Source organism: Elephas maximus, chromosome 23, assembly GCF_024166365.1.
Source record: "Elephas maximus indicus isolate mEleMax1 chromosome 23, mEleMax1 primary haplotype, whole genome shotgun sequence".
Lineage (NCBI taxonomy): Eukaryota > Metazoa > Chordata > Mammalia > Proboscidea > Elephantidae > Elephas > Elephas maximus.
The window spans coordinates 10055175-10074137 of NC_064841.1; the positions used below are offsets into that span (position 1 = coordinate 10055175).

General features: G+C 38.8%; 1 protein-coding gene across 4 annotated transcripts in view; it reads right to left on the minus strand.

Moving 5' to 3' along the window:
* Positions 1-18963, minus strand: part of RNF13 (ring finger protein 13) — a 125427-nt gene that overhangs the window by 58008 nt on the left and 48456 nt on the right. For 3 of the 4 annotated variants that reach the window (XM_049867109.1, XM_049867108.1, XM_049867110.1), the window contains one exon: positions 17775-17900. In XM_049867109.1, coding sequence (XP_049723066.1) covers positions 17775-17900 — 126 coding nt within the window. Of the gene's footprint in view, positions 1-17774; positions 17901-18963 lie in introns of those variants that run through there. The other variant, XM_049867111.1, reaches the window with a different exon arrangement.

An 18963-nucleotide genomic window follows, 5' to 3' on the forward strand; every position in this document is an offset into this window, starting at 1 on the left:
TCTTTGCAATGTTATCCATAACTTGTTATGATCCACACAGTCGAACGCTTTTGCATAGCCAATAAAACACAGGTAAACATCCTTCTGGTATTCTCTGCTTTCAGCCAGGATCCATCTGACATCAGCAATGATATCCCTGGTTCCACGTCCTCTTCGGAAACCAGCCTGAATTTCTGGCAGTTCCCTGTCAATATGCTGCTGCAGCCATTTCTGAATGATCTTTAGCAAAACTGATGGCAATAGGTTTGGGTTTTTTTTGGTTTTATATTTGGGTTCCTTGAAAAAATCAAGGAAAATACAGGGGTGGGGCGGGGGGGGGGGAGAGGGAAACTTAGAAGAACTCAGGAAAACAGTATACAAACGAAATGACAAATTCAACAGACAAAAAAAAAGCATACAAAAACAACTAGAATTTCAGAAGATTAACAATACAATACCAGAAATAGGTAACACAATGGAAGGACACAGAAGTAGAATCGAATCAATGAAGAAAGAGTCAGCAAAATAGAGGACAAATCTCTTGATACTAATTTGTTTGAGGCACAATCAGAAAAAAGAATGAGAAAACTGAAGAAAGCCAAAGAGTTATGTCAGACACCATCAAGAGAAATAATTTATGGGTAATGGGAATTTCAGAAGAGAAGGAGAAAAAAAGTACTGAAAAAATTTTTGAAAATTTATTGGCAGAAAACTTCCCAAATATCATCAAAGACAAGAAGGTTTCCATCCAAGAAGCGCAACGAACTCCACACAGGATAGACCCCAAAAGAAAGTAACCAAGACATATCATAATCAAGCTTTCTAAAACCAAAGACAAAGAAAGAATTGAGAGCAGCTCATGAAAAACGAAATATCACCTAAAAAAAAAAAAATTTTTTTTTTAAAGGGGGCAACAATAAGACTAAGTGCAGATATCTCATCAGAAACCATGCAAGCAAGAAGGCAACGGGATGACATATATAAAATCCTGAAGGAAAAGAATTGCCAACCAACAATCATATACCCAGAAAAATTGTTTCAAAAATGATGGCGAAACTAGGACACTCGTAGATAAGCATAAGTTAAGGGAATTTGTAAAAACCAGATCAGTCTTACAAGAAATATTAAAGGGAGTCCTTTGGACAGAGAACCAACAACATCAGACAACAACCTGAGATAAAGACACACAACAGTATCACCCAGATACCAACCCAGACAAAGATTTCACAAAAGTAAAATAAAGCTACAGAACTATTACAGGGATCAAGAGCTGCTAAGCTGTAAACAATGACAACTTCAAATCAAAAAGGGGGAATAAATGGTATAGTTATAGAACTTCCATATGGAGAGAAAATCATGGCAATTTCAAGACAAATTTAGGAGGATAAAGATAAAGTTCAGGGTAACTACAAAGAAAGTTAATAAATCTATTCGTCAAAATAAAGAAGAAAATCAAAAAGACTCAGTAAACACAAAACAACAACAAATGATAAGAAAAAATCAGAAAGAGGAACAAAGAAACCATTGATAACACACACAAAAAAGGTATAACAAAATAGCACAAGTAAATTCATACCTACTGATACCGTACTTCTTTGCAAATAACACGTGCCTTCTCTGTTTGTTTGCTGGCTATGCCCTCCCACCCTCCCCCGTGATGTAGCCTCACAAACACTGGCATACCAATCCTCTTTCACATGTTGAGTTAAAAAAATTAGCATAGCACACTTATGAAAATACCTTGTAAGCGGAGGGCGTGACTGGCAAACAAAGCAGAAGGGGTGTGTTATTTGTATAAAAACATGGTAATCACACTGAATGTAAATGGATTAAATGTACCAGTGAAGAGGCACAGAGTGACAGAATGGATTAAAAAAACATGACCTATCAATATGTTGCCTACAAAAGACACATTTTAGACACAAAGATATACATAGGTTAAAAATCAAAGGATGGAAAAAAAAATCAAGCAAACAGTAACTGAAACACAGCAGAAATGGCAATAATACTGATTAAATACACTTTAAGTCAAAATCCAATATAAGACACAAAAAAGGGCATTATGTAATGATTAAAGGATCAGTTCACGAAAAGCTATGACGATAAATATTTATGCACCCGATAAAAGAGCTCCAAAATATGTAAAACAAACTCTAACAGAATTGAAAAGAGAAACAGACAGCTCTACAATATAGTTGAATTTAACACACCACTTTCGACAATGGACCAAACAACTATAAAGAAACAAAGATAAAGAAGATCTAAATAACACAATTAACCAACTTGGCCTCACAGACATACACAGAGCACACCACCCCATAGGAGCACAGAGCACATTCTTCTGTTACACAGGGATCATTCTCCAGAATGGACCGTATTTCAGGCCACAAAATAAGCCCTGACAAACTGGAAAACACTGAAACAATACAACATCTTCTCTGACCAGAATGCTATAAAACTAGATATCAAAAACAAAGAGCAAAGAAAAAAAAATATTAAGTACATGGAAACTGAGTAACACCTTACTTAAAAACTACTGGGTCACAGACGAAATTCAAAATGAAATTAAAAAATTCTTAGAATCAAATGAGAATGAAAACACAACATACCAAAACCTTTCAGACACAGCAAAAGCACTGCTCAGAGGAAAATTTATAGCAATAAATGCACATATCAAGAAAGAAGGCCCGAAGTCAGTAATATAGCTCAACAACTTGAACAAATAGAAAAGCAATAGCAAAAGAAGGCTACAGCTACCAGAAGAAAGGAAATACTAATGATCAGAGGAGAAATAAATGAAATAAAAGCAAAACACAATAGAAAGAATCAACAAGACTAGTTGATTCTTTGAGAGCATCAATAAAATTGACAAACCACTGGCCAAATTGACAAAGGAAAAAAAAATAAGAAGATGCAAACAGCCAAAATAAGAAACGAAATGGGGGATGCCACAACAGAACCAACTGAGATAAAGAGGATCCTAACAGAATATGATGAAAAGCTGTCCTCCAACAAATTTGAAAACCTCGAAGAAATGGACAAATTTTTACAAACACATCATCCAAATACCAAGAGTTCAGCCTCGCTTTTGGGGTTCAACCGACTCAAGTGAAGAATGGTCTGTGACACATACTTGATGTGCGGGATGTGCTCTCCGCCTGGACTGAAGATCACTTCCATCAGCCACGCCTCCAGGTGAACTCTATATAAAATGGTGTTCGCACAACATGCAAATCATATAATGTCCTATTCCACAGAACATTTCGTGGACATTAAGCAACCCTGGCTACATAGATACAAAAACTCTCCACAAAATTCTTGCCAACAGAATACAACATCATATCAAAAAAATAATACATCATGATTAGGTGGAATTCATAGCAGGGATGCAAGGGTGGTTCAACATTAGAAAACCAATCAACATAACTCACCACATAAATAAACCAAAGGAAAAGAATCACATGATCATCTCAACTGATGCAGAAAAGGTATGTGATAAAATCCAACACTGTTTCCTGATAAAAACTCTCAGCAAAATAGGAATAGAAGGGGAATTCCTCAAGATAATTAAAGATATATATGCAAAACCAACAGCCAATATTATTCTCAATGGAGAGAGACTGAAAGCATCCTCCTCTGAGAACAGGAATAAGACAAGGATGCCCATTATCACCACTCTTATTATTATTGTACTGGAAGCCCTAGCCAGAGCAATAAAGAAAGGAAAATAAAGGGTATTGATACTGGAAAGGAAGAAGTATAACTATCCCTATTCGCAGATGATATGACCCTATACATAAAAAATCCCAGAGATTCCTCAAGAAAGTTACTGGAATTAATAGGAGGGCTCAGCAAAGTGGCAGGGTACAAGATCAACGCTAAAATCAGTCGGGTACCTCTACACTAATAAGGAGGACTTCGAAAAGGAAATCAAGAAAACAATACCATTCACAATAGCCCCCAAAAGAGTAAAATAACTAGGAATATATCTAACCAGGGATGTAAAAGACTTATACAAGGAAAACTATAAAACACTACTGCAAGAAACCAAGAGACAACACAAACATAAAAATATTCCACATTCATGGACTGGAAGACATAACATTGTGAAAATGTCAGTACTACCAAAAGTGATCTACAGATGTAATGCAATCCCTATCCAGATCCCAACAGCATTTTTTAACGAAATAGAAAAACTAATTCCCAATATTATATGGAAAGAAAAGAGGCCCTGAATAGCTAAGGCAATATTGAAGTAGAAGAACAAAATAGGAGGTCTCATACTCCCCTATCTCAAAACTTTCTATACAGCCACAGTAATCAAAACAGCCTGGTACTGGTTCAATGACAGACACACACATAAACCAATGGAATAGAGCTAAGAACCCAGAAGTAAATCCACCCACCTACGGACAGCTGATCTTCGACAAAGGATTGAAGTCTACTGAATGAGGGAAGAAACATTCTCTTTAACAAACGGTACCAGCAAAACTGGATGTCCATTTGCAGAAAAATGAAACAGGACCCATACGTCACACTACATACAAAAACTAACTCAAAATGGATGAAAGACCTAAATGTTAAAGCTAAAGCTATAAAGTTCCTGAAAGATAACATATGGACAAAACTAGAGGTCTGGAACCAAACCCGCAATATCTTCAAGGTATGCCTGTACACTACCCGAAAAGTTCAATGGATGAGCTTAACAGAAGACTACAACAAGAACATGAAGACAAAACAATATTTAAACTGAAACACAGATGAAGAAAAGGCTGAAGAAAAAAGGATCAAGAACAGCTGATTAAAAGAGACAAGACAACTAAACTCAGCATGTGATCCGTGACTGGACCTTAGAATAGCAGGAAAAAAAAAAAAAAAAAAGAACTAACAGCTATAGAGAATATTGGAGACAATTAGATATTATAAATATGTACTCCCTGGAGAAGGACAGCACGCTTGGTAAAGTAGAGGGTCAGTGCAAAAGAGGAAGACTCTCAACTGAGATGGACTGACACAGTGGCTTCAACAATGGGCTCAAGCATAACAATGATTGTGAGGATGGGGCAGGACCAGGCAGTGTTTCATTCTGTTGTACATGGGGTCACTATGTGTCAGAACCAACTCAACAGCACATAACAACAACATTATTAGATAGGAGCCCTGGTGCCGCAGTGGTTAAGAGCTCGGCTGCTAACCAAAAGGTTAGTGGTTTGAATCCACCAGCTGTTCCTTGGAAACCCAGTTGGGGCAGTTCTACTCTGTCCAATAGGGTCTCTATGAGTCGAAACTGGCTTGATGGCAACGGGGTTCTTTTTTTATTATTATTAGATAATAGTATTTATCGACATTAAATTTTTTAAGTGTAGTAACTATCGTGGACATGTTGATGAATGCTGCTATAGGAAAGACAGTAAGACATAAAAGCTGGAGCTGATTTTAAAATAGTTTAAGACAAAGCACTCGAGAGTTACTAACAAAGGAGTAAGCTTCATCGAGATACTTAAGTTTTCCTCTTTGTTACTACATAAACTACAAGCTTTGGTCTTGACGGCATTTTTAATAACCAGCCAGGTACTTTAACAACTTAACCCACTTTCATTAGTCCAACTTCACAATTTAATTTTAAATGAAATAATTTTCAACTGTCACGATTAATTAATAAAGTAACATATATATAGACTAATTTCACCATGCTTTCAAAAAGATAATAAAGACAAAAGCTGCTGCATTTAAAGATAAGTGAAAATTACAATATCATATAATTAAATTTGTGCTAATTTATATTTTAGAGTCTTACCTTAAAATTAATGATTTTTCATTCTTCTTGGTAAAAACATTATTAGAAAAGCAAGTCTATCATCATCTTGACAGAGACGTATGATAAAAATAACATTTAGAGCATTTTGAATGCCAGGCTTTATGTTCCTTAAAAAAAGGAACTAGCTCATTTATTTGTATGTACCTCAAGCTTAGAAAAATATCTTTTACATAAATATTTGTTAATTAAACTAAATCACAACTAAGATAACTGCTTATCCAGCCCTACCCAATAAGATACATGCCACAAAAATAAAATTTCTTTATATACGTTGCTTACTTCCCCCTAAAAAAAAAAAAAAAAAAACCACAGCAAATATTTCACCTTAGTCATTGTGGATGAAAATTTTCATAAAATACATTGTATCTTCCCAGCTTTCTTAAGTAAAGGGTGCTGAACATTATTGACCTTTTCCAGTGACTCAGGGATCACTGTGAACATGCTTCACTGGACCACAGCTATCAGCTCTGTAGAATTTCTGGGTTTTCTCCTCAATGCTAAGTGTCAAATGTTACTTCGCCCTGTGTGCTTATCAGCAGGCCAATAATAGTCATTCCCACCTCACTCCACCCTTACGTTCTTTTCTGTAGAAGAGAAATGAAGAACTAAACCTGGTAAGAATTCTATTCTTTAAAAAAATGCTGGAAAAAACTCAGGAAAATACATGGTTTTAATGCTGAACCTTTGTGACAATTATGGTGGCACAAAACATGTTTCCTTCTCTCATTTGAGGTTAGGTTCTAGGAGTTGATCTTCAGACAAGTAGCAAATCACAACTATACTGAAGGCTTAGAAGTAAGTTGCATTTATTTATTTCATTAGAAAATATTTTTGGAGGGGCTGGTAAAAGCTTTTGTGTTTATATGCAAAGCCATACATATGTATTTGTCTCAAGTATACCAGAAAACAGAAGTCAGAATATTTGGAATTTAAAATATTAATAAAAGATTTTCGGTTGTGTTCCAATTACATCATTTTAAAGCCAAACCTTTATATATGTTATGGTCTGAATTGTGTCCCCCCAAAAAGATATACTGAAGTCCTAACACTGGTACCTTTGAACCTGACCTTATTTGGAAATAGGGTCTTGGATGATGTTATCAGTTAACATGAGGTCACACTACAGTAGAATGGGTCCTGATCCCATCCCAGTGTTGTTCATATTAGAGAGAACAGATAGAGAGAGACAAACAGAGGATGGATGCCATGTGATTCTGCAGCTGTAAGCTACGAAATGCCTACCAGCAGCTAGAAGAGAGGCATGGAACAGGTTTTCCCCCAAAGCCTCAAAAGGAAGCAACACAGACCATACCTTGGTCTCAAACTCTAGCCTCCAGAACTGTGAGACGATAAATTTCTGTTCTTATATAAGCCACCTGGTATGTGGTATTTTATCACAGCAGCCCTTAGAAACTAATACAGTGTATAACTTAAACCAAAAAAACCTGCTGCCGTCCAGTCAATTCCAACTCACAGTGACCCTATAGAATGGGGCAGAACTGCCCCATAGGGTTTCTAAGGAGTGGCTGGTGGATTCCAACTGCCTACCTTTTGAATAGCAGCTGAGCTCTATTAGTACAGCCACTGCACCACCACCAGAGCTCCATGGTATACAAAAAGGTAATTTTAAAATATTGGTAGATATAATTTAATACTAAAATTATAAATAAAAAGCAACTTTTGAATTTAGAACTGTTTAGGTAAGAGTTTATACCTGGTGGTGTCCCTGAAGAATTTCACTGTCACAAAGGAAACATTCGCCTAAATCAGCATTTTACAAACTGTTCGTCCTGATCCATTACGCAGTAGTGAAATCATTTAGTTGACTCGGGAGAATTTTTTTCTGGGGAATTTTTTCTCTTCAATGAAAATGAATTCCCTATATGAAAGTATTATAGATAGTACAAAACCAAGCCCATTGCCGTCGAGTCACTTCTGACTCATGGAGACCCTACAAGACAGAGCAGAACTGCCCCATAGGGTTTCTAAGCTGTAATCTTTACGGAAGCAGGTTGCCACATCTTCCTCCCACGGAGTGGCTGGTGGATTCGAGCCACCAACCTTCTGGTAAAAGCAGCCAAGTGCTCTCACAAGTAGGGAATACCCAACTGTTGACATAAGATCCAGACCTGCCAACATTAAACACCATTCCCATGCCGTTCTTCCCTGCACATTATTTTAGGATCACTGCAGGCCACGCTGGGAAGAGCTATGCCACGAAAGAGAGCACTAGGCACTAATGACAATTCTCTCACCAACAGCAAGTAGGTCAGACTTGCCATCTTTCTTTGCATCTCGCCTTTCCTTATTTCCTAGATACTCTTCACTGACGGTGTACCTGAGGTTGGCTCCAAAATAAAGCAGTAAGTCTCATGAAAATCATGTGACCTAAAATCCTGAAGTCTGTGATAAAATGAGACCCAGTGTAAAAATTCTGAAGCAAAAGAATGCATGGGGAAAGGATACGTAAATCAGGTTACTGGCATTCACAGCTGCATTAAGACAAAATGTAACTAATATTTTTCAGCTTTTCTTTTTTTTTTTCTTTCACGCTCCTGGTAATTCCCTTTACAACAAGGGCATTTGGATTTGTTATTTTAATACAAAATAAGTTATGTATAAAGAGCCCTAATCATGAAAACGCAGCTACGTTTCTCCATCAAAGGATGAAAGGAACAGCAAATGAGCGAATGAACTAGGAGCACCGAGCTGCTGAATGAACCATGTGGGATGGAGCTGTTTCTACTCACTGGGTGTCTCTGAGCACATTCATTCCACAGAATGTTTTAAACATGGTTCTGAAATAAATAACGAATGTTATAGTTATCTTATAGGAATGTAGAAAGGAATTGGAAACATTACACAATGACATTAACCGACTTTCAGATAATTTGCAGAGTTTAATTCCTACTCAAGGTCACATCTGCTTGCTTAGTACTGCTGCACTGGAAGTACGGAGCATGCTGGGGAATACCAAGTAACGTGCTTGCCTGGAGGCCTCAGAACGGATAATGAAGGGCAAGCCTGGTGAGGAAAATTGGAGGACTGTTTTTATAAGGTGATAACTGGAATTCATGAAAAAATACTTTATTATAATGCAGTCATCCAGATGATACGGAAAATGTTTACGGTGATTTCTAAATTCTCACAGAATATCTGGACCTGGAGAAAAACGTTCGTGGGATAAATGAGTGTCCAGACTTAGAAAACACTTCCAAGAGCATTAAGTGAAATGAACAGGAAACCAATGGAAGGTTCCTATAATATTGTTTACTTCCTCAATGCAGTTACATTTTTTGGTAGGATCTTAAGGTTTTATAAATTAGTTCGTTCAGTAAATATTTATTAATCCCAAGTGCCATCTAAGAACTACAAAACCTAAAACATGACCTTTTCCCTCACAGTCTACCAGAGTTTCTAGCAGCAGAGATGGATACAGAATTATATAAAAGAAGTGATCAATTCTACCTGAGGAGAAATCAGGAAAGGTTCCCAAGAGGAGAAGACACTCAATCTAAAATAAAGTCAGGTTTGCCAGAGACAAGCAGAAGCAGGGCATCCCAGATGAAGAACATGGTGGATACCAAGACACGGAGGGGACAGACTGCTCAGTACATACAGAACTTGTGAATTCTTGACTGGTAAGGACAAACAAGAAGAAGGGGGAAACCCAGATGTGACTTGAGAAAAGGAGAAGTCCAGGAAAGGAGGCATCAGTACTTTAGTCAAGTTCTGTAAAGCTGTGTTCCAACAGAAAATAGCTCTGAAGAGCACCAACCCATTTCTCATCATATGCAATACCAAATACACCTCCACCCACCAGTAAAAAACCCGCTGCCGTTGAGCTGATTCCAACTCACAGCAACGGTGGGGGAGGCGGAATTCTACCTAAGTCCTTTCAGTCTTCTTGTAACTGGCCTAGATAGCTCTGCAGTGGTATTTCTCAAAAGTAATCCTTGGGCCATAAGATGTTAATAAAATCTGGCAGAAATACATCATTTCTGTTTACCAAGCTTCACTAGAGTCCAGTCAAAATATAATAAACTAAGCTGATTTAACATTATAACTATATGGTAGAAATACCTTGAACTGCAATGAAAATGGTTATCTTTCTGATAACTAATCAGATGGATCTTAGCTGAAAGCAGAGAATACCAGAAGGATGTTTACCTGTGTTTTATCGACTATGCAAAGGCATTTGACTGTGTGGATCTTAACAAATTACGGATAACGTTGCGAAGGTTGGGAATTCCAGGACACTTAATTGTGTTCATGCAGAACCTGTACGTAGACCAAGAGGCAATCATTCAAACAGAATAAGGGGAGGTGGTACAGTGGTTAAGAGCCTGGCTGCTAACCAAAAGATTGGCAGTTCAAATTCACCAGCTGCTCCTTGGAAACCCTATCGGGCAGTCCTACTCTGGCCTGTAGGATCACTATGAGTTAGAATTGACTCAATGACAATAGGTTTTGTTTTGGTTTAGTGTGGTTTAAAACCAAGAAAGGTGTGTATCAGGGTTATATCCTTTCATGATACTTATTCAATCTGTATTCTGAGAAAATAATTCGAGAAGCTGGACTACATGAAGAAGAATGGGGCATCAGGATTGGAGGAAGACTCGTTAACAACCTGCCATATGCAGTTGACGCAATCTTGCTTGCTCAAAGTGAGGATGACTGGAAGCACTTACTGATGAAGATCAAAGACTACAGCCTTCAGTAGGGATTATACTTCAACATAAAGAAAAGTTCTTACAACTGAACCAATAAGCAACATCATGATTAATGGAGAAAATATTGAAGTTGCCAAGGATTTCATTTTACATGGGTCCACAATCAAAACCCACGGAAGCTGCAGTCAAGAAATCAAACAATGTATTATATTGGGCAAATCTGCTGCAAAAGACCTCTTTAGACTGTTAAAAAGCAGAGGACTAAGGTACGCCTGACCCAAGCCATAGTGTTTTCCGTTGTCTCATATGCATGTGAAAGTTGGACAATGAGTAAGGAAGACCGAAGAAGAATTGATGCCTTTGAATTATGGTGTTGGCAAAGAATACTGAATATACTATGGACTGCCAGAAGAACAAACAAATCTGTCTTGGAAGAAGTACAGCCAGGATGCTCCTTAGAAGCCAAGATGGCGAGATTTTGTCTCATGTACTTTTTCTGTCTCACATGTTATCAAGAGAGACCAGTCCTGGAGAAGGACATCATGCTTGGTAAAGTAGAGGGTCAGTGAAAAAGCGGAAGACCCTCAACGAGGTAGACTGACACAGTGGCTGCGACAAGGGGCTCAAACACAGCAATGACTGTGAGGATGGCGGAGGACCACAGTGTTTCATTCTGTTGTACACTATGAGTTGGAACCAAATAGGCAACACTAACAACAACAATCTTTATTTGGTTAGAAAGACAGAAATTTATTTAGTTCTGAAAAGTTTTATTTTAAATGACTGTTTTATTTTAATATTTAGGAATTGTTACAATTTTTTTTAAAAAGTCAAATTTACCACTGGGGGTCGATTCAAGCCTTCTGAGATTATCTTTGCCTCAGAATGCTACAAAGTCGCTTTTCTAACTAAAGATTTCATGTAGCCTCGATTTATTTTACCAAACAGCCAATAATGTTTTAACCTCAAATACTCAACAAAAACTAACATTTCTAAACAATTGTATTTTGTCACAGTAAAGAACAGCAGTGTATAAAGACAAACAATATAACACTGTTTGCTTTTCCTCTAAAAAGCTGTAGTTTTCAGAGGATACAGTTTATGTCAGTGTGAGTGACTGTTTTCTAAATAAGCAGCTGGCGTGTAATCAGTAGTTCCTCTTACTGGCCTTTTGGATATTCCTCATATCCCAGTACTGACTCTCACTATGGGTTCTGCGCATCCCTTCAGGGCAAGACAGAAAGGCTCACACGTGCTCCTCTCCACAGAAGATATATTAAAACAGTGCTCTTTTTATTTTATAATGTTGTAAACTATTATAAAAATGGTGTGGTGGGGGCATCTGACCTCCTCTAGCTTCATGAGGGGGAAGGAGAATCAAGATCAACAGCCCCCCCCCAAAAAAAAAAAAAAAAAGATCAACAGCCCAAGGCTGATTCCTATGAGGCAGGTGTCAGACATGCCTCCTCTGTCTACCATCTTTACCACTTCTGACACCAAGCCTCCCTCCCACCAAATGTCCCTCTTTACTTCTCTGCGAAGTTCAATAATTTGTTGCAATGGCCACACTGAATTCACAGACCATACTCACAATTATGAAAGTTTATTAGGGAAGTAATAGGTTATAATTCAGGTTCAGGAACACTCAGGATACAGTTCTTCTAGCAGGACATCCTCTTTTCAGCTGTGCCCATAGGCACACCTCTCTCTGGACCCTCAGCCTCTGCCCCTGCTCGGGCAAGTGTTACAAGGCTTTTTTAGCTCTGTCGGTCAGTGTCCCGAGGCACCCCACTCTGCCAGTAAGCCCTGGCCCAAAGGTGCTCAGCTCTAGCTCTGTGGGTCAGCAAACCTAGCTCCACCAAGTGCCCAAAGGCATCCTATTCTACCAGCAACGCTCCTGCCTGAAGGTGCTCAGCTTTCTCACTCCATGGGCCAGGAAGCCAACCACACCGCTTCTTGCTGGTCTCCTACCGCCACTTCTTGTCATCTTCGGTGTTACAGCTCTCTCTCTCTGTCTCCTGGTTCCAGAGCTTCTCAGCACAGGGATCCCAGGTCCAAAGGACATGTTCTACTCCTGACTCTTATTTCTTAGTGGTGGTGAGAAACTCCCTTCCCACCTCTGGGATGGCTCATTTTAAGCCTAGCGAGATGGCAAAACTGACCAATCTCCTCGTTAGGGTTCCATACACCTTATTTGCTTGGTCCCACCCCACAAGCATGCCATACACCTTAATTTATATTGTTAGCGAGCTATCTGATCCCCTTGGAGGGCCACGAGCACCTCATTTGCATAGTTCCACCCAGTCATTTGGTGGGCATCACAGACTATAGTTAGAAGGGCCATATTAAATAATTTACTGTGCCGCAACTATGCAATTCCCTACTCTCTGAGAATTGCTAATTGAAGAGTTTAATTTCTACTCAAGGTCAAATCTACTTTCTTAGTTAAAAAAAAAAAAAAAACAGCTACCATCAAGTTGATTCTGACTCACGGTGATCCCATGTGCATCAGAGTAGAACTGTGCTCCACAAGGTTTTCCAAAGCTGATTTTTTGGAAGTAGACTGCCAGGCCTTTCTTCTGAGGTACCTCTAGCTGGACTAGAACCTCCAATCTCTTAGTTAGCAGCCAAGCACATTAAGTGTTTGCACCACCCAGGGATTTGACTTGCTTAGTCCTTCTGTCTTAACGTGACTTACTGAGTCACAAATCACCTGGGAGGGACTGCACAGAGAGCATCTGCCATTCCTTTGTCGCAGCACACTGCTTCCACTGCATTATTTACTTTAAGGAAGAAATAAGAAAAGCATATGTCTCTTCCATTACAGTACAAAATGTATTTTTAAAAAAATCTAAAGCAAAAATTGCAAAAAGCAAATCCAGAAATACCAACCACCATTAATACTCTGAAATAACTTGTTAAACTTTGTTCATTGCTTCTTTCTTCTCTTGTTGTCTGCAATGCACAGGGTTCCTTTCTCTAAGGAAAGCTTTGGAAGACAGAGCCAATCTCATCTGTCTGAGATAATTTGGGTGTCACTTTGACTAGCAGACATGGCAAAAGTAACCTTCCAATTACCATCAACTTTTGCATTACATATGACGCTGAATTCACTTTTCTCAGGGCTCAGACCCACAGTGCTATGTAACAAATAAGGAAATGAATCATATCTCTAAATATTTTCTTATGCCAATGTATTCATACAAAATTGTGGATATACATGAATGAATCAGTATTTATTATCTACAAAGAGCTATTTTTGCAATTAAATACTGTACATAGGTTGTAAATGATCAGGTTCTATAACATAATTAATACAAAACTGTATGTAATCATCAATTTGGAAGGCAAGAAAATGCAGCCATAGGTATCTGATCTGAAGATTACAGGTGAGAAAGCCAAGAGCTGACCCACCAGTAGCCAGCCCAGAAAGGAGATTCTCTTTGGGATGGGGTTTCAGTTGTTTTCCCAGTACCCGTGATGAGTTCATCTTTACCTATTCATACCTGAAAGGTGATCTACGATTCTTACTCTCGTAAATTTATGCAACATATAATTCATACATTACACGCTAGCATGACTACACTGTCCTTTATGAGCCAAATGAGAAATTTTATGCATCAAGTGATGCTGAGCTGCTATATTACCAGGAGGCCTATCAGCTGAAGAGTGGGCATCTCTGCCAGAAAAGTATTCTACTCTTTTCCACCCATATCCCATCTTACACCAATGGCGAGACAAAGTATAAGGCAGTGTAAGAGTGGAAAAACATCAACATCTAAACACTCTGTCTACTCCTGAGTGCAAAGCAGTGTTTAACAGGCATTTAACATCGATCATTTCATTTGATCCTCACAACAATGCGAGGATGTCAGAAACAATATAATTCCTATTTTAGATAAAGAATTGAGGCACACAGAGGTTAGTCACTAGCAGATGACACTGCCAGTCAGTGAGAAAGCTGGAATTCGGTCTGCTTTCAGACCCAGCTTGTAACCCCTCCCCTGTATACCGACTACCGCATAAATTTAACACAACTGAGCAGAAGACGGACACCGTCAGGAACGACACAGGTCATGAATCTTAAGCCTTGGGTGGTCATAATATAGCCCACTGTATTTCTGGGAAGGAAAAATCACAAAGCTAAAGAGCATGTACAATAGATAGAACCCTTTTAAGACAGACTGTGTCTACACGGTGAGGTGTAAGTGAAAATTTAATGTTGTTCTAAGATAAGAGTGCCTCAATTTGAACTTTTTAACAGGATGTTTACATGTGCATGTTTTTTGGAATGCGTTACACACATAAATAGAAGGCTTACTACTGTATAAAGGAGCCCTGGTGGGCAGTGGTTAAAGTGCTGGACTGCTAACCGAAAAGTTGGTGCTTCAAAACCACCAGTGACTCCGTGGAAGAAAGATGTGGCAGTCTGCTTCTGTAGAGATTACAGTCTTGGAAACCCTACGGGATCCCTATAAGTCAGAATCGCCTCGATGGCAGGATAGTTTGATTTAACAAAATGTTACTGATGGTTTACTATGTACTAAACACCATGAGACAAAGTGGATATAGAAATATAATTAAAACATGAACTCTAAACACAGTAAGCTTACATATAAGTGAAATACACACACACATACAAAAATAAAAACGTGGTTGTGATGGCTAACGTTATCTGTCAGCTTGGCTAGGCTATGTTCTCAGTGGTTTGGTAAGATAACAACGTGGTTGTGATGGCTGATGTTATCTGTCAGCTTGGCTAGGCTATGTTCTCAGTGGTTGGGCATGTGCACTCTCACAATGTAATCACCTTCCATTTTGTGATCTAATGTGAGCGGCCAATCAGCTGAAAGTTAAGTTTTCTAGGTGGTGTGGCCTGCCTCCAGTATATAAATGGATGTTCCCAAAAAGCTCACTCTCACTCACTCCCTCTCTCTCTCTGTCTCTCGACTCTGCACTCTTCTCATTGCCTGACCTCTGCTTCTTGGGGTGTAAGCCTGTAGAAGTCCTCAGCCAGCTGCCTGACCTGCAGATTCTGGGTTCATCAGCCCCTGCAACCACGTGAGCCAGCAGAAGTCTTCAGCCTGTTGCCTGACCCATAGACTTGGGATTTGCCAGTCCCCACAACTGCGTGAGCCATTTCCCCACAACTGCGTGAGCCATTTGCCCACAACTGCGTGAGCCATTTCCCCACAACTGTGTGAGCCATTTCCCTGAAGTAAATCTCTCTCTGTATATATTTATATATATGCTTCACTGGTTTTGTTCCTTTAGAGAACCCAGACTAAGACAGTGATGAGGCACAATAAAGGAGATATTTACTGAGTTATGGAAGGGTGGCACATTGAGCTAGAATGGTTGGTTCTACCAGAGGGGGGAAGAAAAGTAAGGTTTCTAGAGGAGACAATATCCTCAGCCAGCACTTCAAAATAATGAAAAGCACTTAAATAAAAAGTGGGTGGCAGAGGTCCTCTTGGACAGAGACCTTCGACACAAAGGGGTGGTCAGCATGACACGCCAAGTTAAGAGACCTCAAGCAAGTGGTATGGCTGGACCATAAAATTCACGGCAGGAGGCAGAAAGACATGAGCTGGAGTAATGGCTAACTTATAAAACTCCATCAGAAGTACTTAGCCTGAAGATCAGGATGCACAGAAGGGCTAACAAGCCTACTCATTCATTCCTGAGTTGCGTTCTCATTCTAAAAAATAAATATTCAAGGACAGTATTTCCTTAAATTTCACAGTGAGCCACCTCCTTTCCTCGCCTAAAAAAAGTTATTTAAAAAAAAAAAAGGCATTCAAGTTTCTGGTCAGACTAAACTGAGAGAGAAATTACCTGAGAATCAATAAACCCTGGAATCAGCAGAATGACAGTTTACTATGAATTTCTCAGCAACAAGAAATTAATGAAATGTTGTAATAATATTTCATTTTGCTTGGAACAACCTGGAATTATATTAGCTCTAGATCAACTCTTATATAGGTTTGGATTTAACTATCATAAAAGCCACGTAACAAGCAACTCTGACGAGCAGGAAATTTACTGCATCTGACTGCAAGCTCTAATTTATTTCCCTTTGAAAGACAACTGATTTGAATCTAAATCTGAAGCAATAGAAAAAATACCTATCATTGACCAAGTACTCTACATTTTCAAATTCCTTTCATGAATTTATTCTGGAGGTATCATTTCTTTCATGTTACTTGTAAAAAAGAGCAGAGACAAGATTTACGCACAGAAGGAGTCAGGCAAGCTTTTCTACTGAACAGAAAAATCACCTAAGATCAAGCAACGGGAAGTACAGGAAGTATTGTGCCCACTGGGTGAGATATAAGACCCTCTGTAACAGATCTGAGGTCATCCAGTAAAAGTAACACCTGGGCTTGCTTTATGCAGGCCACGATGTGGCTTTTCTGCCAAGGCCAACTCAAGAACAGACTTGTGAAGACAGTACCAAAAGTGTCAAAAAAAATAACAAGAGTGTCGCGAAAACCACACCACTGGTGATAATGATGGAGGGTCTATGGGAAATTTTGTTTTACTATCTGAGATGCCAGCTTCACTGACTCCAGGGAGACAGACTACACATGGGATAGAGTCAGCTTATTACAGAAGAGAACTCTAACTGTTGATGTAGGTATAGGTGTAGATTGAGGTGGGATATTGATACTGGAAAGGCCGAGACATAAAACTAGGGCGAACGTTCCCATTCCCACGTCAGATCACACAAGATTCCACCATTAAATCACACTTCAAGGTGCACAACAGCCACCTGAAAATTCTTAGAACCAACAGTAATTATTTATATCCTAGTCAATCTGTTTGTTTTCAGTCTCACCAACACTGTGAATCATGACTCTGACCATGTCTCCCTCTTTGTACTGGCTGCTAAGAACGTAGAGCAAAATTTGTAATGAACATATAACCTGCTGCTGTCGAGTCAACTCTGACTCGTGGTGACCCCATGTGTTAGAGTAGACCCGCTCCATAGGTTTTTCTTGGTTATAATCTTTACGGAAGCAGATAACCAGGCCATTCTTCCAGAGTGCCACTGGGTGGATTCAAACTGCCAGCCTTTAGGTTAAATCAAGCACAAACCATGTGCACCACCCAGGAGGCCTTAGTAACCCTGCTCCTGTCTTTCTTGCCTTCACCATCTCCTTGTCATTTCTTTTTTAAAAAAAAAAAACTGAATGAATTTTATACTGCCTTAAATCCTTTCTGAAACAAGAATGTAAATCAGCTAACTAAACAGTAACAAAAAAAAAAAACTAAAAAAAAAAAGAAAAAGCATATAGTACCTTTACATCAAAATTACAATCAAGTCTTCTAATTAACACGATGAAAGTGCCAGATGAATTGTCTTTTAGTGGTGGAGGCACAATGGGTTCGCAGGCATTCTCCGGTTTTGAGTTAATCAGAAAACCCTGAAAAAGAAGTGACAAGAAGTTATCTCTCTGTCTCACTCAATAAATCAGCCCAGCTCACGACTGCAAATACCTCTGGAATCCGCTTCACGTTTACGCATGATGCTAGACGCAGTATCTAGGAACTCTAACTGCTCCTATTCTCCAAATGCTTACAACCACAGATCTTCTAAAGGAGTACTTGGTTGCAGAAACATTCAGTTTTTTTTAATAAGTTCCATTCTTTTTAATTATTAAAGAAAATTATTCATAAGCCAATCAATCCAGTGACACTGTTAGTATGTTGGTATATTTTCCGATAATGTTTGATGATTCAAAACCAAGTAAATCTTTTTTTAAATTAACTTTCATGTTATCAAAACAATGAAAACACACGGCTTTTCCAGGAATTTATCTTGCAGAGACACCAGCCTATGTAGGTCTATGTAGGAGGCTGTTCATTACTACGCTGCTTTTTAGCAGCAAAAACTGAAACCCATGCACGTCAACAAGGCATTCATTTAATAAAGTATAGTATATGCATACAAAAAAAATGTAAAAAAAAAAACAAACAACCCCAGGGCTGTTGAGTCTATTCCGACTCATAGCAACCCTATAGGACAGAGTAGAACTGCCCCATAGAGTTTCCAAGGAGCACCTGGTGGATTCAAACTGCCGACCCTTTGGTTAGCAGCCGTAGCACTTAACCACTATGCTACCTGGGCGTATTAAAAGGAATTAGGGAGATACACACAAAATTGAAAAGATGTCCACACAGTAACTATTAATTTAAAAAGAGAATAGAAAGTTGCTTTGCCAGGAATGCAGGGTTGTCTGATACCAGAAAAGGTATTAGTACATCATACCATATCAATATACAAAAACCAGATAATTCTCTCAACAGATATAAAAAATGAACAAACACATAAAAAGATGACCAAATTCGTTAAATTTCCTTATGAGAAGAAACTGACAAAGTTATAACACCATGCCTTAGTAACAGTCCTATACGGCACTTGAACTGATCACACCAACCATCTGGTCCATGAGATTTGGCAATTTCTCCTGCCTTAAACTGCACTGC